The sequence below is a fragment of the Cibotium barometz genome, chromosome 60 (genome assembly GCF_041138505.1).
Source record: "Cibotium barometz isolate CiBa-2024 chromosome 60, ASM4113850v1, whole genome shotgun sequence".
NCBI lineage: Eukaryota > Viridiplantae > Streptophyta > Polypodiopsida > Cyatheales > Cibotiaceae > Cibotium > Cibotium barometz.
The window spans coordinates 32494604-32512718 of record NC_141105.1 but is presented as its reverse complement, the minus strand read 5'-3'; the positions used below and the strand labels follow the sequence as shown (position 1 = coordinate 32512718).

Here is an 18115-nt window from a genome sequence, read left to right as displayed (position 1 = left end):
AAGGATGCCCAAGAACTTCAAGGATAGGAAGTAGCACCAGAGACTGTTTCCCCAAGTACAAAGTGTAAATTGGTGGAAGATCCCAAGAAGGTACCAATGTCCATCAAGTCAAAGCCAGCATAGTTTTCATTCTTTAAAGACCAACAATTACCTAAGATGCAGGTTGCCAAAGCTCAAAAATTTCTCTAAATCTTGTGTGGAGGAGAATGAGATCAGCATGGCAGCAATTCTTGTGTTAGATCCCAAAGAGCTTGAAAATCTCTTCAAGTCCAGTGAGGAGGAGGCTATCAATAATACAATGGTTCTCGAGGCAATAACTCGGATAGCGTTTTTTCTAGTGATAATGACCAAGCCCATGTGAAGCCACAGCCTACCATTGGACGAGACCCAAAGGCCAGAAAAGAAGCATGGAGCAAGGGTGCATCTACCCCACAGCTCCAAATTTAGCGAGGATGGCATGTGCATCACATTTGTGAGTGCCACATGGATATTGATTTCAACATCAGCCCCCTTCAGGGCCACGTTTGGGCTCATGGAGAGGGATCTCGGACAGCCAAATACTGGACAGCATGGTGCGCAAGGACCAGTATGCTGGACTTGTGTCTGATGTGCAAGTGACTCCCCTTACCCTGCATCTGCATTGATGGCATAGCGTTTCCCCATTTAAGCCCCCTCAAAAAAGATGTTTCCCTCTATGGAATGAACTCTTGAGTTTATCATTTCCTGATCTTCTTGGGTGTCATTTACATTCTTTCATTACGTGATGTCACCAAAGCATGGTCTAAGGTTTCTCGTTCCATGATGATGCAAAATAAAGTTTTTCCTTCATATCTCATTAGGCCTGAAGATGTCGATTAGCAAAGCCCACCATTTTTCATTGCACCATGTCATGAGGTTGTAATAATCACAATCAAAGGTTTGCGTGATGACAACGGACATGGTCTAGACTAATCTTTTTCATGATAATCATGTGCATAATTAAAGGTTTTTTATTGCATGATAATCATTTGCACGATCCATGTCATGATGTTCATGTGCATAATATAGTTACACATCCATTTCATGATTTGAAATTTTGCAATGTTTATGATCTTCAATGAGTGCTTCGAATTATATTGTCCAAGAGCTAGGGTTTCCGTATCATGAATGTTCATGTGCATGGGCTAGAATTTTCCAGGTCCTGGGCTAGGGTTCTTTTCATGCAGTAATCTCACTGCCTGGAATTGAATATAGAGTTTTCAGAAAAAATCATATGGACATACCTTCTGCAGTTGGCGCTGCAATTGGAGGGTGAGTCCGACGACGTAATCGGAATGCGCGAGCGGGGATCGCTTCGTCATCTCGCAAGGGCGACAGACGCAACCGCGGAGGCAGAACTAGCACATGGCAGCAGGCGAAACCCTAATCGCCCCTGTACAACAAAGAAACCCTCGAGAGCGACTTCAGCACTTCGACCCGTTGATGTTGAGCTCGCTCACTCAGACAATCGTCAGAAGGTTATTGTTGAGAATTTGTAGATTTTTAAAAATTAAGAATACATTTTTACAAGTCAAAATTTTTGTTGAAGCTCCATTGTATTTATTAACTAGTGCTCAACCCAAGCGTTGATGCGCTATGTAAAAAACATTAAGAAGCGAAACTCAGGAGTGGAATACAAAGGGTCAACCGAAGGGATTTTTTTCTTTTATTTTTTAGAAATCCATGATTTCTTTTTTCTCTCCTCTCCTTGTGCCTTGGTTGTCCATGGTTAATAGATAGATAGATTTGCAAGTTTTCTATGAGCACTGTAAGATTCCTCCCCCAAACCCCTTTTTGATGTCTAGTATCTTCTTCTATAATCAATCCCTCTTCAGAAATATAAAAGACTTGTTTCTAACTGTTTTAACCTAGAGAGAGAAAATATTCTAGAGAGAGAATATTCAGATTTTTAATATTTTTAGATAGAAAATTATCTCATCTTATTAAAATAAGTTACCCTGAAACAGAAATTCAAAAAAGAACTTTCCAATGTGCAATTGGAATTAATTAGAAATGTGTATAAAAGACCTTAGTCTAAGGGTCTAGATTTTCAGAAATTTTTGGATTATGGTCCAATTAAGGTTCCTATGGGCCAATAGCATCAATCCATGTGTAGGGAGGAGATAAATCCAATTTGAAAAAAAGAAGATACCCAAAAATGAGTAAATGCTCACATAAGATGAAGAGTTGAAAATGTACAAGGTTTATTAGTAAAAAATTATGAGCAATATTAAAAGTATGACATATGTAAGGAAGAGGAGTTCTTTAAAGGAGGTGCATATTTCACATAAGATGAAGAGTTGAAAATGTACAAGGTTTATTAGTAAAAAATTATGAGCAATATTAAAAGTATGACATATGTAAGGAAGAGGAGTTCTTTAAAGGAGGTGCATATTTCACATAAGATGAAGAGTTGAAAATGTACAAGGTTTATTAGTAAAAAACTATGAGCAATATTAAAAATATGACATATGTAAGGAAGGGGAGTTCTTTAAAGGAGGTGCATATTTCACATGCTTGAATGAGTTTTAAACTCATAAAAATTGAGATATTTCATCTCTCCTCTCTCCTCATTTAAGTCTAGTTCCAAAAAGTTAGCTTAACTGACCTAAAAATGGTCAAATATTGACCAAACTGATTTAGAAAATTCTAGAATCAGTTTGTTTGGTTAGGAGCTCAATTTTTCCTATAAATAGAAGCCTCCCCTTGTTGAAAAATATATAGTGTTTATGCATCGTTACTCTACTCCACCTAAGCCAAGAACTGTGAATTCATTTAATAATTCTCTAGTTTTTGGAGCTTCCCTCTTTCTTCAGTGAAGAGATGGAAAAGGAGGTGATTGGATGAGTACACATATACATGGAATGTGGAATAAGTAATGTGGATTAATGAGGGATAATGTGGAAAAATGAGAGTTAATATAGAAACTGTATTTGTAAACTGTTTGTAAATGTTGTTTGTAAATGGCTGTTTTATGTCAAGAATGCTGGGGAAGCATTTTGACCGTCTTGTGATTAAGGTCGTGGAGACCTAACTGATAAAGTTGCAACTGCTGACGGAGAGTCAATGGAGGACGTCTCGCGTAGCAAGGTCGACCGAGGTCTTGACCAGCCTCGGTTCGATTAAAATGGTGAGCTTCCGGTACGGTGGATGAGGGACCAAGGAAGCGGCCTATGAGTGAAGCGCTAGGTCACCTGCGAAGGATCCTAGAGGGTGCTGACCATACGGTGCTCGGGCTCTGGGTTGCCTAGGATACCCACGCGTGCGTCGAGGAAGATATTGGAACAAGGAGTAAGAGTTGTTTTGTGAAACCGGGCATGGATCTGGTTGACTGACCTTGCTGGTCCTCAACGGATGAGTCCATGGCTCTTTTATATGGATCTGTTGGTTGATCTTGCTGATCTTCAACGAGAGTCCATCTTGATAAATGATTATATTGCCGAGTATTATGGGCTAGGAACTATGGAAACGGCCTCTGAGTGGACAGGTGGTGAGCGTTCTAGTTGCCAATGATGCCATAGATACTCTGATGATGAAGGAATGATGGGAAATTTGAGAATCAACCGGATAATTTGGAAGACTGTGATCAGTGGTACTATGGTTTCATTAAAGGATTGTTTTATTCTTAGCTGATGCTAAGAATAAGGCAATTTCATATTGGGTGTGTAAGTGGTGTGCCTAATTTTATGTTTGCATGAACTTCCGGCTAGGGGGCCTTGGAACTCTTTTCCTTGGTACCCGGGACAAAACCTAACCAAATTCCAAATTGGATCCCATCACTACAGTGGTTGGGCGGTTGGCTAACCCATGGGATCGGATGGGGTTAGGCTGGACTGATGGATCCGTAAATCGAGACTCAACTTTTGTTAATACGATAGATAAAGTAAATCCCGGACAGTAATTGTTCTATGGATAGGAATCAACGGCTGTGCCTCTTGAATGGGGAAAAAAGCGTTGATCCCAATGATCCAAGTGCAAGTTTCTTCCTTGATCTGATCTAGTATCTTGAAGATACAATTGGATCAGCTTGATCAGAAATGATCTTGTCTTCGTTAGAGAAAAAAATTATCCTGGTGGAATCGGCCGTGCTTTCCGGTAAGGGAAGTTTTTTTTCCGGGTTCGGTTTTGGAAAAACCGACGGATTAGTCTCTTGTCCGGATATCCGTGGACGAGGCCCCGAATGTGGGACCCCTGTCCCGCGCGAGAAGTGCTACTTCCGCTGCTAGTACCCGAATCCGTTGCTCGGTGGGAACAGGGGGACCTCACAAGCACTTACACCAACACAAGATAGTTTTTCTCATATCATAACACTTATGACTTTATATTCTCACTAAAAATTTGTGATTTTTTAAATTAAATTTTAACTATAAAATGCATTAAATTTTGTAAAAATAAAATTGAGAATATCATTATTACATGTGCAAATGTGAAGCTTGCAACATTCATTGTATATAGTTTACAAGTTATTTTAAAACAATGTTGCATATTGACCTAGAAGATAATGTGATTCATTGTAACATAGCAAGAGTTTCCTTCTTTTGCTACACCATGGGAGGCCACTAAGAGATGAGCTACCTTTGAAAGTAACAATGGCCAAGTCTATCCTATATCTTTAATTGCTTATTTATTAAGACAAGCATCAAGACTCCTACTGTGAGATCCCTGTCCCCACCGCGCAACGGATTCGGGTACTAGCAGCGGAAGTAGCACTTCTTGCGCGGTGCAGGGTCCCACACTTTAATAACAGAAATTGAGTCTCGCTTTACGGATCCATCAGTCTAGCCTAACCCCATCCGATCCCATGGGTCCAACCACTGTAGTGATGGGATCCAATTTGGAATTTGGTTAGGTTTTGTCCCGGGTACCAAGGAAAAGAGTTCCAAGGCCCCCTAGTCGGAAGTTCATGCAAACATGAAACTAGTCACACCACTTACACACTCAATATGAAATTGCCTTTTTCTCAGCATCAACTAGCTTTAAAACAATCCTTTAATAAAACCATTATGTCACTGATGACAATCCTCAAAGTCTCTAGTTGAATCCTTATTTCCAGTCATTCTTTCATCGGTGTACTTATGGCATCATTGGCAACCAGAACGCTCACCACCTGTTCTCTCAGGGGGTTTTTCCATAGTTCCTAGCTCATAGTAACCAGCAATATATTCATATAACAGAATGGAATCTCCGTGGAAGATCAGCAAGATCAACCCACAGATCCATATAAAAGAGCCATGGACTCATCCGTTGAGGACCAGCAAGGTTAATCAACCAGATCCATGCTCGGTTTCAGAAAACAACTCTTATTCCTTGTTCCAATATCTTCCACGACGCATGTGTGGGTATCTTCGGCGACCCAGAGCCCGAGCACCGTATGGTCAGCACCCTCTAGGATCCTTTTGCAGGTGACCTAGCACTTTACTCATAGGCCGCTTCTTTGGTCCCTCATCCACCGTACCGGAAGCTCACCATTTAAATCGACCGAGGCTGGCCAAGACCTCGGCCGACCTTGCTACGCGAGACGTCCTCCATTGACTCTCTGTCAGCAGTTGCAACTTTATCACTTAGCTCTCCATGACCTTAATCCATAAGACGGTCAAAATACTTCCCCAGCATTCTTGACATAAAACAGTCATTTACAAACAGTCACAAAATACAATTTCTAAATCGAACTCTCGTCTTTCCACATTATCCCTCCTTAGTCCACATTACTTATTTCACATTCCATTCAATGTGTACTCATTCTCATCCATTTCCTCATATCGACGACACATTAATTCACATACACATTCACATTCACATCCATACATCCACATCTACATGCATACATCCATTTTCACATCCTCATTTATACATCCACATCCCATATCCACATTCATACATACACATCCATACATCCACATCCACATCCACATTCACATTCATACATCCACATCCACATTTTCATTCACATCTATACATCCACATCTACATCCACATACATACATACATCCACATCCGTATCTACATTCATACATCCACATCCACATCCACAGTCACATTCACATCCATATATCCACATCCACATACATACATACATCCACATCCCCATTCCCATTCACATCTATACATTCACATCCACATCCATATACATACATACATCCACATCCGCATTCCCATTCACATCTATACATCCACACACATACATACATCCACATTCATATCTACGCATATACATCTTCATGCATACATCCATTTTCACATTCATACATCCACACTCCCATCTCCACATTCACACATCCACATACATACATCCATTTTTACATTCCCATTTATATAACCCCATATGCCTTCACATCTAATCTTTTACATCACATCCATTCTTGCCCTATCACAACCCATATACATCTTATCCTATCACATACACTTCTTACCTCATCTCATACACATCTTATCACATCTTAATTCATCTTATCACCTGCTAACTTATTTCATAAGCATCTTATCACCTCTTATCACATCTTATACACCTCTTATTACATCCTGTCACATCTCATATCTATTTATAGAATACAAGAGAATTCTTATATTTGATATAAGATTTCTTTACACATTTTTTAATGCATAAATTCCATTTAAGGAGATTAATACTTTCGAAGTAAAAATCAATCTTTTATGCATCTTCCTATGCATAAATTCATTTTAAATGAAAATGACACTTTTGAATTAAAATTCAATCTTTTATGCATCTTCCTATGCATAAATTCAATTTAGATGAGAATGACACTTTTGAATCAATCTTTTATGCATCTTCCTATGCATAAATTCAATTTTGTAGGAATTACACTTTTAGAATAAAAGAATTTCTCTTATGCATCTAAGTTATGCATAAAATCCATTTATGATGAAAATCACACTTTTAGTATAAAAAGAATATCTTTTATGCATGCTTCTATGCATGAAATCCAAATATGATAAAAGTAACACTTTTATAATAAAATAATCAACTCTTATGCATACTTCTATGCATGAAATTCAATTGTGATAAAAGTAACACTTTTATAATAAAATAATCAACTCTTATGCATACCTCTATGCATGAAATCCAAATATGATAAAAGTAACACTTTTATAATAAAATAATCAACTCTTATGCATACCTCTATGCATGAAATTCAATTGTGATAAAAGTAACACTTTTATAATAAAATAGTCAACTCTTATGCATACCTCTATGCATGAAATTCAAATATGCTAAAAGTAACACTTTTATAATAAAATAATCATCTTTTATGCATACGTCTATGCATGAAATTCAATTATGCTAAAAGTAACACTTTTGTAATAAAATAATCATCTTTTATGCATACCTCTATGCATGAAATTCAATTATGCTAAAAGTAACACTTTTGTAATAAAATAATCATCTTTTATGCATACCTCTATGCATGAAATTCAATTATGCTAAAAGTAACACTTTTGTAATAAAATATTCATCTTTTATGCATACCTCTATGCATGAAATTCAATTATGCTAAAAGTAACTCTTTTATAATTAAAAAAAGATGAATTTTTTTTTACTAATTTCTAAAAATTTTGCCATAACCTCCTTTGTATGCTGACCATTTTTCAATTTTCTACATCTTTAAAACTAATTAAAAGTACACCAATATTGAAATTATCCTAAAGTAAATATTTTTTCACTTAATTAAGATAAACATTATAAAAATTTGACATTAATCACTTAACCATTCACCTAGGATAGAGAATGGTTGGTTATGTTAGAGAAGAGAGGGGAATGCCTTTTGTAATGAGGCCTAACATTATAGAGAGGGGAATGCCTTTTGTAATGAGGCCTAACATTATAGAGAAGACATAAAGCATAAAAACCATTTTAAAACCATAAAAATCCATAAAATAATTGAAAGAAAGAAGAACCACCAACTTACTGATGACTTTGATAGCTTTCCTTTGGCTTGATGGTTTGAGGGTTCAACTCTTGTTTGAACAAGAGTGGCCACCAATCTTTGGAAGAGGGAAATGTCAAAAACTAATGAATTATTAACAAATTCATAGTTCTTGGCTTGGGTGGAGTAGAGTAACAATGCATTAGACATTGTTGAGTTTTAACAAAGGGGAAGGCCTCTATTTATAGGAAAAAGTGAGCTCCTAACCAAACAAACTGATTCTAGAATTTTCCAACTCAGTTTGGTCAATTTTTGACCATTTTTAGGTCAGTTGAGCTAACTTTTTGCAACTAGACTTGAATTAGGAGAGAGGAGAGATGAAATATCTCAATTTTTATGAGTCTAAAACTCATTCAAGCATGTGAAATATGCACCTCCTTTAATGGACTCCCCTTCCTTACATATGTGTTAAAATGGAATCATTATACCCAAAATATCTCATATTTTTAATATTGCTCATAGTTTTTTACTAATAAACCTTGTACATTTTCAACTCTTCATCTCATGTGAGCATTTACTCATTTTTGGATACCCAAAATATCTCATATTTTTAATATTGCTCATAGTTTTTTACTAATAAACCTTGTACATTTTCAACTCTTCATCTTATGTGAGCATTTACTCATTTTTGGATACCCAAAATATCTCATATTTTTAATATTGCTCATAGTTTTTTACTAATAAACCTTGTACATTTTCAACTCTTCATCTTATGTGAGCATTTACTCATTTTTGGGTATCTTCTTTTACAAATTGGATTTATCTCCTCCCTACACATGGATTGATGCTATTGGATCATAATCCAAAAATTTCTGAAAATCTAGACCCTTAGGCTAAGGTCCTTTATACCCATTTCCAATAAATTCCAATTGCACATTGGAAAGTTCTTTTTGAATTTCTGTTTCAGGGAAATTCAGTTTAATAATATGAGAAATTTTTCTATCTAAAAATATTCAAAATCTGAATATTCTCTCTCTAGAATATTTTCTCTCTCTATGTCAAAATAGACAGAGACAAGATCTTTTATATTTTTGAAGAGGGGAGAAGATGCTGGACATCTTGAGAGGCTGGGGAGGAATCTTACACTTCTAGTCTCATTCGCTTCTTCTAATCTTTGAAACTCATCATGGATTTTGACACTCGTGAATGATGCAGCACCACCTGAGAGCTTAATTATTCAATCTTTTATCCTATATATGCTTGTTGAGATATTTCTCATCTTGGCTATGTAATTTCCCTCTTTTTTTCAAGGCTGCAAGATTGGCTTATCCTAGAATTCTATCAACTTGAACCATGACAAAAATGCCTTTTCAATTCAAGGACAAGATTGACTTGTCCTAGAATCATAGCAATTGAATCGTGACAAAATGCCTTTTTCATATCTAGCATATCTAACAATAAGTCAACATATCAATTTACTACCACTCTAGTCAAGCACAATGAGAAAGTTGCAACCTTGACAGTAATATTTCATTCCATAAAGTGGTGCTCCACATAGTTGCCTATGATGACCACTCTGCATGTGGTCATGAGAAGAAACTTGGAAGCATATCCTTGAACATTGTTGTTAACCACATTGGCTGACATTACTTCAAACGCACGCAGAAACATCTTCAAGCCATATTTTTGCACCACATATGCACTTTATATAAACTGATTATGGAAAATCTCCGAGCTTACAACTTGTGTAATGTCAAAAGAGAGTTAAACATCAAGCTTGCGACTTGTTTAATGCTAGTAATGTATATTTAAACTAGGAAATTAATCTAGACTAACTCATTGGGGCCCCGAACATTATTTGGGGTGGCTAAGCATTGTACAAATGAGTCTCATATATAAGACATTTTGACTAATGAGAAAACACATAATCCCATTCTCACAATTGAGTCTTCTTGCTCTTGTGGTTGAAGTAGCTTGTATGCTTTCTCTTCTTCTTTGTTGCCTAATGAGAAAACACATAATCCCATTCTCACAATTGAGTCTTCTTGCTCTTGTGGTTGAAGTAGCTTGTATGCTTTCTCTTCCTCTTTGTTACATGCATGCTTAGGGATTGTGTGGGTGAGTGACAATGTTGATGTATCCTCTCTTCTCCTTCTCTTGTCTACTCTCCCATGCTCTCTCACTCATCATGGCACCGAAGCACAAGTTGAGCTTTCCATAGCTCTCTCTCTCTCTCTCTCTCTCTCTCTCTCTCTCTCTCTCTCCATTGCTGCAAAGCTCCTTTGAGATGACAAAGAAGGAGGCAAAGCTGAGGACACTAGCTCTCCACAAGAGAGAGTTACTCTAAGGAGTAATTAGAGGGAAAAATCTAGATTTTTTGACCAAAACACATAAAATTATTCTCTAGTTTGCCTACATATGTGCTGGATTGGGCCTACATACACATGTTCGCAAGTAGGAACGCACATTCCTAAGTCTCACAGGGAAAATTTGCACAATATTCTTACTAAGGAAAGGTCAAAGAATATTCTTTCCATTAATGACCATAATGATAAAAATGGTTAAAAACTAACCACGTGTCCCTGACTTTCATCACTACAAGAAGTGGCATACCTATTAGAATTACATACGCATGTGCCAAAGTGGGAACGCACGCTCTCAATTCTGAACACACGTTCACAAGGCCACATACACTTAGCCATACACATTCTCAGGTCAGAATGCACGTTCATACATGGCCACACACGTTCCTATCTTTCTTGGCCATGCACATTCTCATCTTGGAATGCACGTTCAAAGAGGAATCTCTACATGTTTTACAATCCCTAAGACCTCACAGAAGCTAAGCAACTCTAAGAACTCAACATTCGAGTGAGGATGCTAGCTTGAGTGAGGCTTATTACTACAGAAAGCTATCTCTTCGAAGATGCATATGGATCAAGAAGTTAGAGTGCCTAACTCCCCTATAACTACTCAAAAGAGTTTCGTAGATGTCTCATTAGTGACATTATCTCACAGGAGGTCCAATCGATGGAGTGGGAGTCAAAGACTCATCAAACTATCCAGCAAGAGAGAGACTACCTGCTAAAAAGACCAAGCATGGAGCCATCTTCTCCCAATATAGACCCTAGCCAATTTAGCTTAAGACCAAGCATGGAGGCATCCGCTCTCGATATGGACCCTAACCAATCTGGCTTAAGAATGAGAAGCATCAACCCTATGGTGGAAGGAGTAATCCTTACTAGAACCACAACTAGAACAATCATAAAGACAACGGTTATATCTACAGCCTTCTTTAGCTTGTCTAGCTCTCAAAACATGAATCTTAGAGTGTTTGAAATATCCTCGAGGCCCACGGTTTCTTATGGCTTTCCAGACCCCAGAATGAGCAGTGCAGAGGGATTTAGGTTCAATGTGACCATAGAGGTTGTAGCAATAACCCATGCAACTAGGGCTAAAGAGTCAATCCAAGTTACACATCAATGGGAACCTCGCAACCTGTAGTAGAGAGATTTAGACTACATTTGACTCTAGGAGGAGCATACACGCCACAGTACGAACCAACCTTGCATGGCTACCCTTAATAGTACCCCAAGTTGCCTCAAGGGCAAGGGCAACAATGCCATACCTCCACCAACCTACCCATACCTATACCATCACTTGCAGCAACTTCAACTTCCACCTACACCACTACTCGTTTCTCTAACCACTAAAGATATCTTGAGGTTAGCAGCCCAAATAGGGACGAAGCACCACCACCACACCAACCACAGTGACATCCAAAACAAACCCTAGACATCAAAATACTATCGAACCCATGCAAATTGTAAAATTTATTTCCCAAGTTCAATGAGACTAGAGATCCCATCGCAAACTTGTATTTAATCAGATGTGCGACACATGTGGTCGACCTGATGACCTTGTAAGGGTGAGTGCCTTCAGCCTCACCATGGAAGGAAAGGTGGGTCAGTGATTCCAATTTGTTGAAACTAGTAGACAAGGCTAACTTGATACCCTAAAGACTTCTTTCACAATTGGGTGCTCACAATCAGAGACTACATCAACAAAGTGAGCTACCTTCACTCTCGATGCTATGACAATTATTAATTCTCTAACGAATAGCTAACTAAAGACTTCTTTCACAATTGGGTGCTCACAATCAGAGACTACATCAACAAAGTGAGCTACCTTCACTCTCGATGCTATGACAATTATTAATTCTCTAACGAATAGCTAACTGGGAGATTCTTGGAAGGAATCCTCGATTCAACCTTACATAACACCTTGTACTTAGAAAAAGCATAAAATCTTTGAGCCATGTTGTAGAAGTGCCATAGACTTTGACAATAACTTCGTGGGAATGTCTTCGAGAAATATTCCTGAAGGAACCCCATTAGAAGCATCCTTTGCCACAGTATCTTTAAAGTTTGGTGACAAAGGGAAAGAGCCACAAGGCGCATCAACCAATAGAAGACCTAGTAGCTGTGCTCATGCAACAAATGACTCAGCAGTGGAAGGTTGGGGTAAGAAAAGATAACATAGGTCAACTACATCTATACCCTAGAGACATGAGTCGGTTTGGTGTTCAATATGTCATGCCAACCACAGAAGCACGTAATGCCCCCACTTAAGACCGAGACAAGGAGTAATCTAGTGTGCGTACCGCATGAGGATGAAAAACCATGATACTACCCATTGCTCTACAAGAGTCAGCCTTAGAGATAATAGCTACCACTAGTCACACACCAACTCCACCCACCCCAACATCTGGCTTTACAAGCTCCATCGGCAAGAACCATGCTTGCCAACACACCTCACCCAAGGGAGTACATGCCTCAAAGAGGAGTTCTAAGAGTTTTAAAAATACCCTTGCCTGCAGTATTACCACAACAAGCACCAATTCCCAGAGTGACCCTTATGAACCAAAAATGTCATGACTAGAATGCAGAATAGGAGGACAACTATAGCTCACGAAGCCAAATAGGCTTTAGATTCCCGTACTCAAAGGGCGTAAAACTTGGCCCGAGTCCTATTAGGCGAAGTTTTAGAACATGCTAAAGTTACCTCTAAGACCATAAGATGAAGGTCCAAGAACATAGGACAAGGGGAAGATTGAGTGACAGTTCAAGAGGGATTAGGTAAGGATATAGTTTCCAACATATATTCATCCTCTTCATAGGAAGACTTAAATCCTCATCAGCCTGCTCTAGAGACCTGGAAGAACTAGTCATAGACCCTAGCAACCTACCTAAGAAGTTGGCAAAATATCCCAATCCGCAGGTTAAAAGTAGGCCAGGGCACAAATGGACATTGCACCTCCCGTAGTCCCCACCAACATTGGAGAGGACACCAATGTAGAGATCAGTTTCCCCTTGCTCATGAGAAAACCAAGGAAAGGACAAATCTATTTCCCACAACCCAAGAAAACTCGAAACGGGATTAGGGGATGAGGGAAAAAGCTTTGAGGCCGTTGCCTTCAAACTCTTGGGTGATGTGATAGAACAGTGACATACTCAAGGGGATTCTATGTATATTCCATATATACCATTACCGGCCCTGAAAGCTATGTAAGTGATACTCTTGATGTGATAGAACAGTGACATACTCAAGGGGATTCTATGTATATTCCATATATACCATTACCGGCCCTGAAAGCTATGTAAGTGATAATTGACAAACACCTAGAGACATAGGAGGACTCATCAACTTCCTTTCCTCCCAAGTCGAGATCTCTGTTGGCTCCTTATTACTACAAGGAAGCCCGAGCTTGGGAAGGACTTAAAGGATTGGATGGACGGAAAGTTAAAAGTGGGTATGGAAGAAGAACAACCAATTGAAGACTCCTCGGATGAGTTGGATAACGATGAACTCGCTAAGGAAGAGGAGGCTCACCAAGGCTTTTTGAAGGTACTGAAGAACAAGCTAGGTCACTACTTTGAGAGTGATGACATGAATGCCATCCTCCCTATGAAATACAAGGACAACTAAATCATTGTTATCCTAGATGGAGGGGCTAGAGTTAGCATCATTACCACACAGTACTAGGAAAGGTGGGGGTTAGTTAGTAACCATCACTGGAGACTACTAACTTGATAGTCAAGCTCGCTAATAGGGCTACGACAAAACCCATGGGGATATTGCAAAATCTAAGAATCAGTTTTGTTTTAAGTTTTTGCTACTCTTTTGTTTTAAGTTTTTGTTTTAAGTTTTTGCTACTCTTTTGTGGTAATGAACTTTTCACAGTAGCCCAATCCTTATGATTGCATCCTTGATAGACCCTTCATGACCCTCAAAGTTAACTTATGAACATGGAAAACTAATCCTATAAGTGGTGGACCTTTTGTTAAAGACTCGATAACCACCAATAACACCACTGAGCTAAACATGTGCTAGATATGCCAGACGGCGAATGTGAGAGCTTAGAGTTTGCATCACTTCTAGAATTGGAAGACTTTTAAAATTGGATGTACATTCTTACAGCCATGGACATTCTCCCAACAAGGCACAAGATATGCCACAACAGATGATAAGGAAATCGTTTCGACATATATGTTGAGTGTTGTAACAATTTAACGAGCGCCAAAATTTGAATGCGATATATCCGATCCGTGACAAGGAGATGATAGCTTGGGGACCAAAAAGATAAAAAAAGGATGACCTATATCTTTTCTAGGGATGAAATGAACATCATTGGCTTTCATATGTTGAGGCCATAGACTCCCATTGTTAATCTAATTAGGATTAACAATTATGCCAATAAGTGTCATGCAAAGGCACTATAAAAGTTGTAACATTATGAGATAAGGCCTTAGTTAGTAAGTTTTGTGCTCCCAAGTGTGATTAAGGGCCAATTGTATATAAGGTATTTTCTCATAAATAATGAATGAACACAATCCCCCTTTGTGCTATGAGATTTCTTGCCGTCTTGAGAGAGAGTGTGAGAGAGTACATGTGCCTTCTCTATGCTTGTATGCATGCATGCTTGTGTAGAGAAGTGAGAGAGAGAGATTGCCTTGCGTGGTGGTGTGAGCGACTCTACGGTGATAGCATGGAGGTGAATCTTGGAGGATTGGAGCTTCTCGAAGTGAGCTTGGAGACCTCAAGGGACACGAGCTCGAAGCATTAGTAAGTTCCCTACGACGGTTGTGTTATATTGCTTCTTCCAAAGGTGAATGCATAGAATTCCTTCTTTGGAGGTGCGATAGCCCATAACATTTTTGGTGCCACTACTGAGGAAACACCCTTGTTTCTTTTGTCCTCCTCGAGTTTCAGCTCCTACTATACAAGTTTCATCATTGCCTTTGCATTTTAGAAGTGCATTATGTATGGAATGAATGGATAAGGTTTGAGTGGAAGTGAAGGTTTATGTGATAAATTGGTTGTTTTTATTGTGTGGGTGAGTACTGGGGTGACCCTAGAGGAAAGCTACACCATTTTTTCGTTTTAATTTTGATTTTTGTACAACCGAATTCGTGAATGTGAACAAGCAGGGTGATACTCTATTTTTGTTTCTTTGAAAAAATCCACAAAAATCATAAAAATAAGGAGCCATTACTTGTGTTTTGAACTTGCATTACACTCCTTATGTCTAGCATAATCATTTTGGAGCATCTAGATAGGTAATTTGCACCCAAACTCCTCTCTGTCCACACGGGAACTTCACACGTGAAAGTGCAGGAAAATAATTCATGACGTGAACTACTTCTTGCTATTCACGGCGTGAGCCCTGCCACAATCAGTGCCGCAAATCATGGGATTACCTTGCTAAAAATAGGTCGTCTTATCCTAACATCTCTAACACAATGGGTCCTACAAAATTTTAATCCGTGAACTAGTAGAGAATACTTCACGACATGAAACACTATTTAGTTCATGACGTGAACGATTTAGATCTCACAACATGAACTATTCTTTGACATCTCACGATGTGAACCAATTAGATCTCACGACGTGAACGACATAGCTTTTCTTGGCGTGAACTGTTTACCATTTCGCGACATGAATTGTTATCTGTAGTTTCATGGCGTAACCAAATTTAGCTCATGAACCTAGTATTATCACATTAATGTTAGGGAAGTGCCTTAATTGAGCACATTGAGACTAGTAAAATTAGATCAAGGTAACGCTAGCTTGTAAAGCCGAAGTAATCTTTGAGCAAGTGAGAGTGCAAAAACTAGCTCACGACGTGAACTACTTACCATTTCACGATGTGAATGATTTAGATCTCACAACATGAACGATTCTCTGACATATCACGACCTGAATTGTTATGTTATCTGCACAGTCCTACGACCTGAATTGTTATGTTATCTGCACAGTCCTACGACCACAAATTTTTTTTAAAAAATCAGATCGACAGTACCTTACCAAAATTCATTTGCGGGTAGAAAATTAGCTTATCAAATCACATTCACATGCACTTGAGGTCTAGAAAACTCATCGGAGAACGACCTCACTCCCAACGATAGTGCATCGAACCACCCAGGATCTTCCTATCAAAAGAGTGTTACTTCAGGCCATTTAGTGAGCACTCAATTGAGTGACTTAGGGAATCTAACCATCGTCGATACAAGTAGTAAAAAATCTATGGAAGAAGGGCTACGATTCTTTGGGTTTGGAGAAGAGGAGAAACCACCCTCTCCTACAAGATCTATTGGTATCATTGATATAGCCCATGGATTTTTTGGTCTCCAAACCAGCAACAATGAGGAAGCGTAATCTGTGGGCACAAGCCCGTCAACCAGTGCCAGACTAGGTCCAAGGCAAGAATTACCAACCCAACCTTCAAGTTCTAGGCTATCTAACACTGGCACCCCCAGAATGAGAAGAGACTTGGAAAGTGTGGCCCCAAGACAGGTCAAGTATTCTTCCCAACCTCAAGGAAGTGGAATTAGATTTGAAAAGGGTTGAAGTAGAATGGGAACTACAAGAATTGAGCTTAAGGAAACAAGAGCTCGATACTCGAAGGGCTAGGGCTAAACAAAAGGACATGGGAAATGTGAATCCATTTCAATCACATGGCAAGGAACCAGAAATAGTCATGGGTAGAACTGAGGGAGACATCCTAAATTTAGATCCCATTAATGAAGAGCCAAGAGCAGAGGAAGGGTTTGATACACCCAGAACGAAGGAATAACCTACCGAGGGAAACTATGGAAGTAGAGGCGAGCCTGTACATCAAGAAGGACATAGAGAAAATGATGAACATCCCACGTTCTTACAAGACATGGAGCTCTTGATTCTACAAAGATGGATGGAGGCTGCTAACAATGAGCCATACCAAAATAATGAGGTGGCTGGACCTACTCATCATAGACCAGAAATGCTTGGAAGAGCCAATGTTGGAAGAGGATGAGGTCTAGGGTAGGGGAAAGTAGCACCTTGAAGACCAAGGGTAGATTCAAATGTAGATCTTAATGTGGCCACAAGGACACATTTGTTGAATATGGCTGCAAAACTGGGCCGAGGAATGGTCAAGGAACTAGGCATTGCTCTAGAATCCAATCCCAAATGAAGCCACACATCATTTCAAAGCTCATACAAAAAGTCTCAGGGGATGGGGACCTGATCCAACATGTGGAGATCTTTGAGTCCACATGCAAAACCTGCAGGCCAAAGTGATGTAACCATGATTCATGCCTTGTCACCGACCCTAGAAGGAAAAGCTCATCAATGGTGTCAAACCCTCAAGCCAAAAGATAAGATTAATTTCACTCGGCTTAAGAATGTGTTTGTGCGAAGCTTTGCCCGAAGTGGTGACAAATGGAGTCATGTGGCACAGCTGCATAATATCAAATAGAAAGAAAATGAGTCTATGCAAGACTATGTATCCTGACTAAAGAACTTGAAAATTCAAGATGTAAACTATGGGAGAGGTTATCTGATGTTATGATTTAACCCAGTATGGCCTCCTCGTTACCTTCAATCAACCCAATTCACGTCGTTGCCCTACTTTCGAAGAGGAGTTCGAGATCACATAATGCATGATTATCTAGTATTAGCCAGATCGGCTACTCTGGATGCGTGTTGTGAGTTGGTAATCGAATATGAAGACAATATGCTTGAATTGCCACATAATGCATGATTATCTAGTATTAGCCAGATCGGCTACTCTGGATGCGTGTTGTGAGTTGGTAATCGAATATGAAGACAATATGCTTGAATTGCCACAACCTGAAGATGTCAAGGCATCTTCAGCAGAGTAACAACTTCGC

At 39.0% G+C, this 18115-nt stretch overlaps 1 protein-coding gene across 1 annotated transcript in view; it reads right to left on the bottom strand.

Moving 5' to 3' along the window:
* LOC147605246 (K-stimulated pyrophosphate-energized sodium pump protein) overlaps positions 1-1538 on the bottom strand; it is a 191581-nt gene extending 190043 nt beyond the window's left edge. The window contains exon 1 of the mRNA XM_086793782.1: positions 1263-1538. Within this exon, the coding sequence (XP_086649908.1) occupies positions 1263-1340 (78 nt within the window). The 5' untranslated portion in view covers positions 1341-1538. The remainder of the gene's footprint in view (positions 1-1262) is intronic.
* Between the last annotated feature and the right edge of the window lie 16577 nt (positions 1539-18115).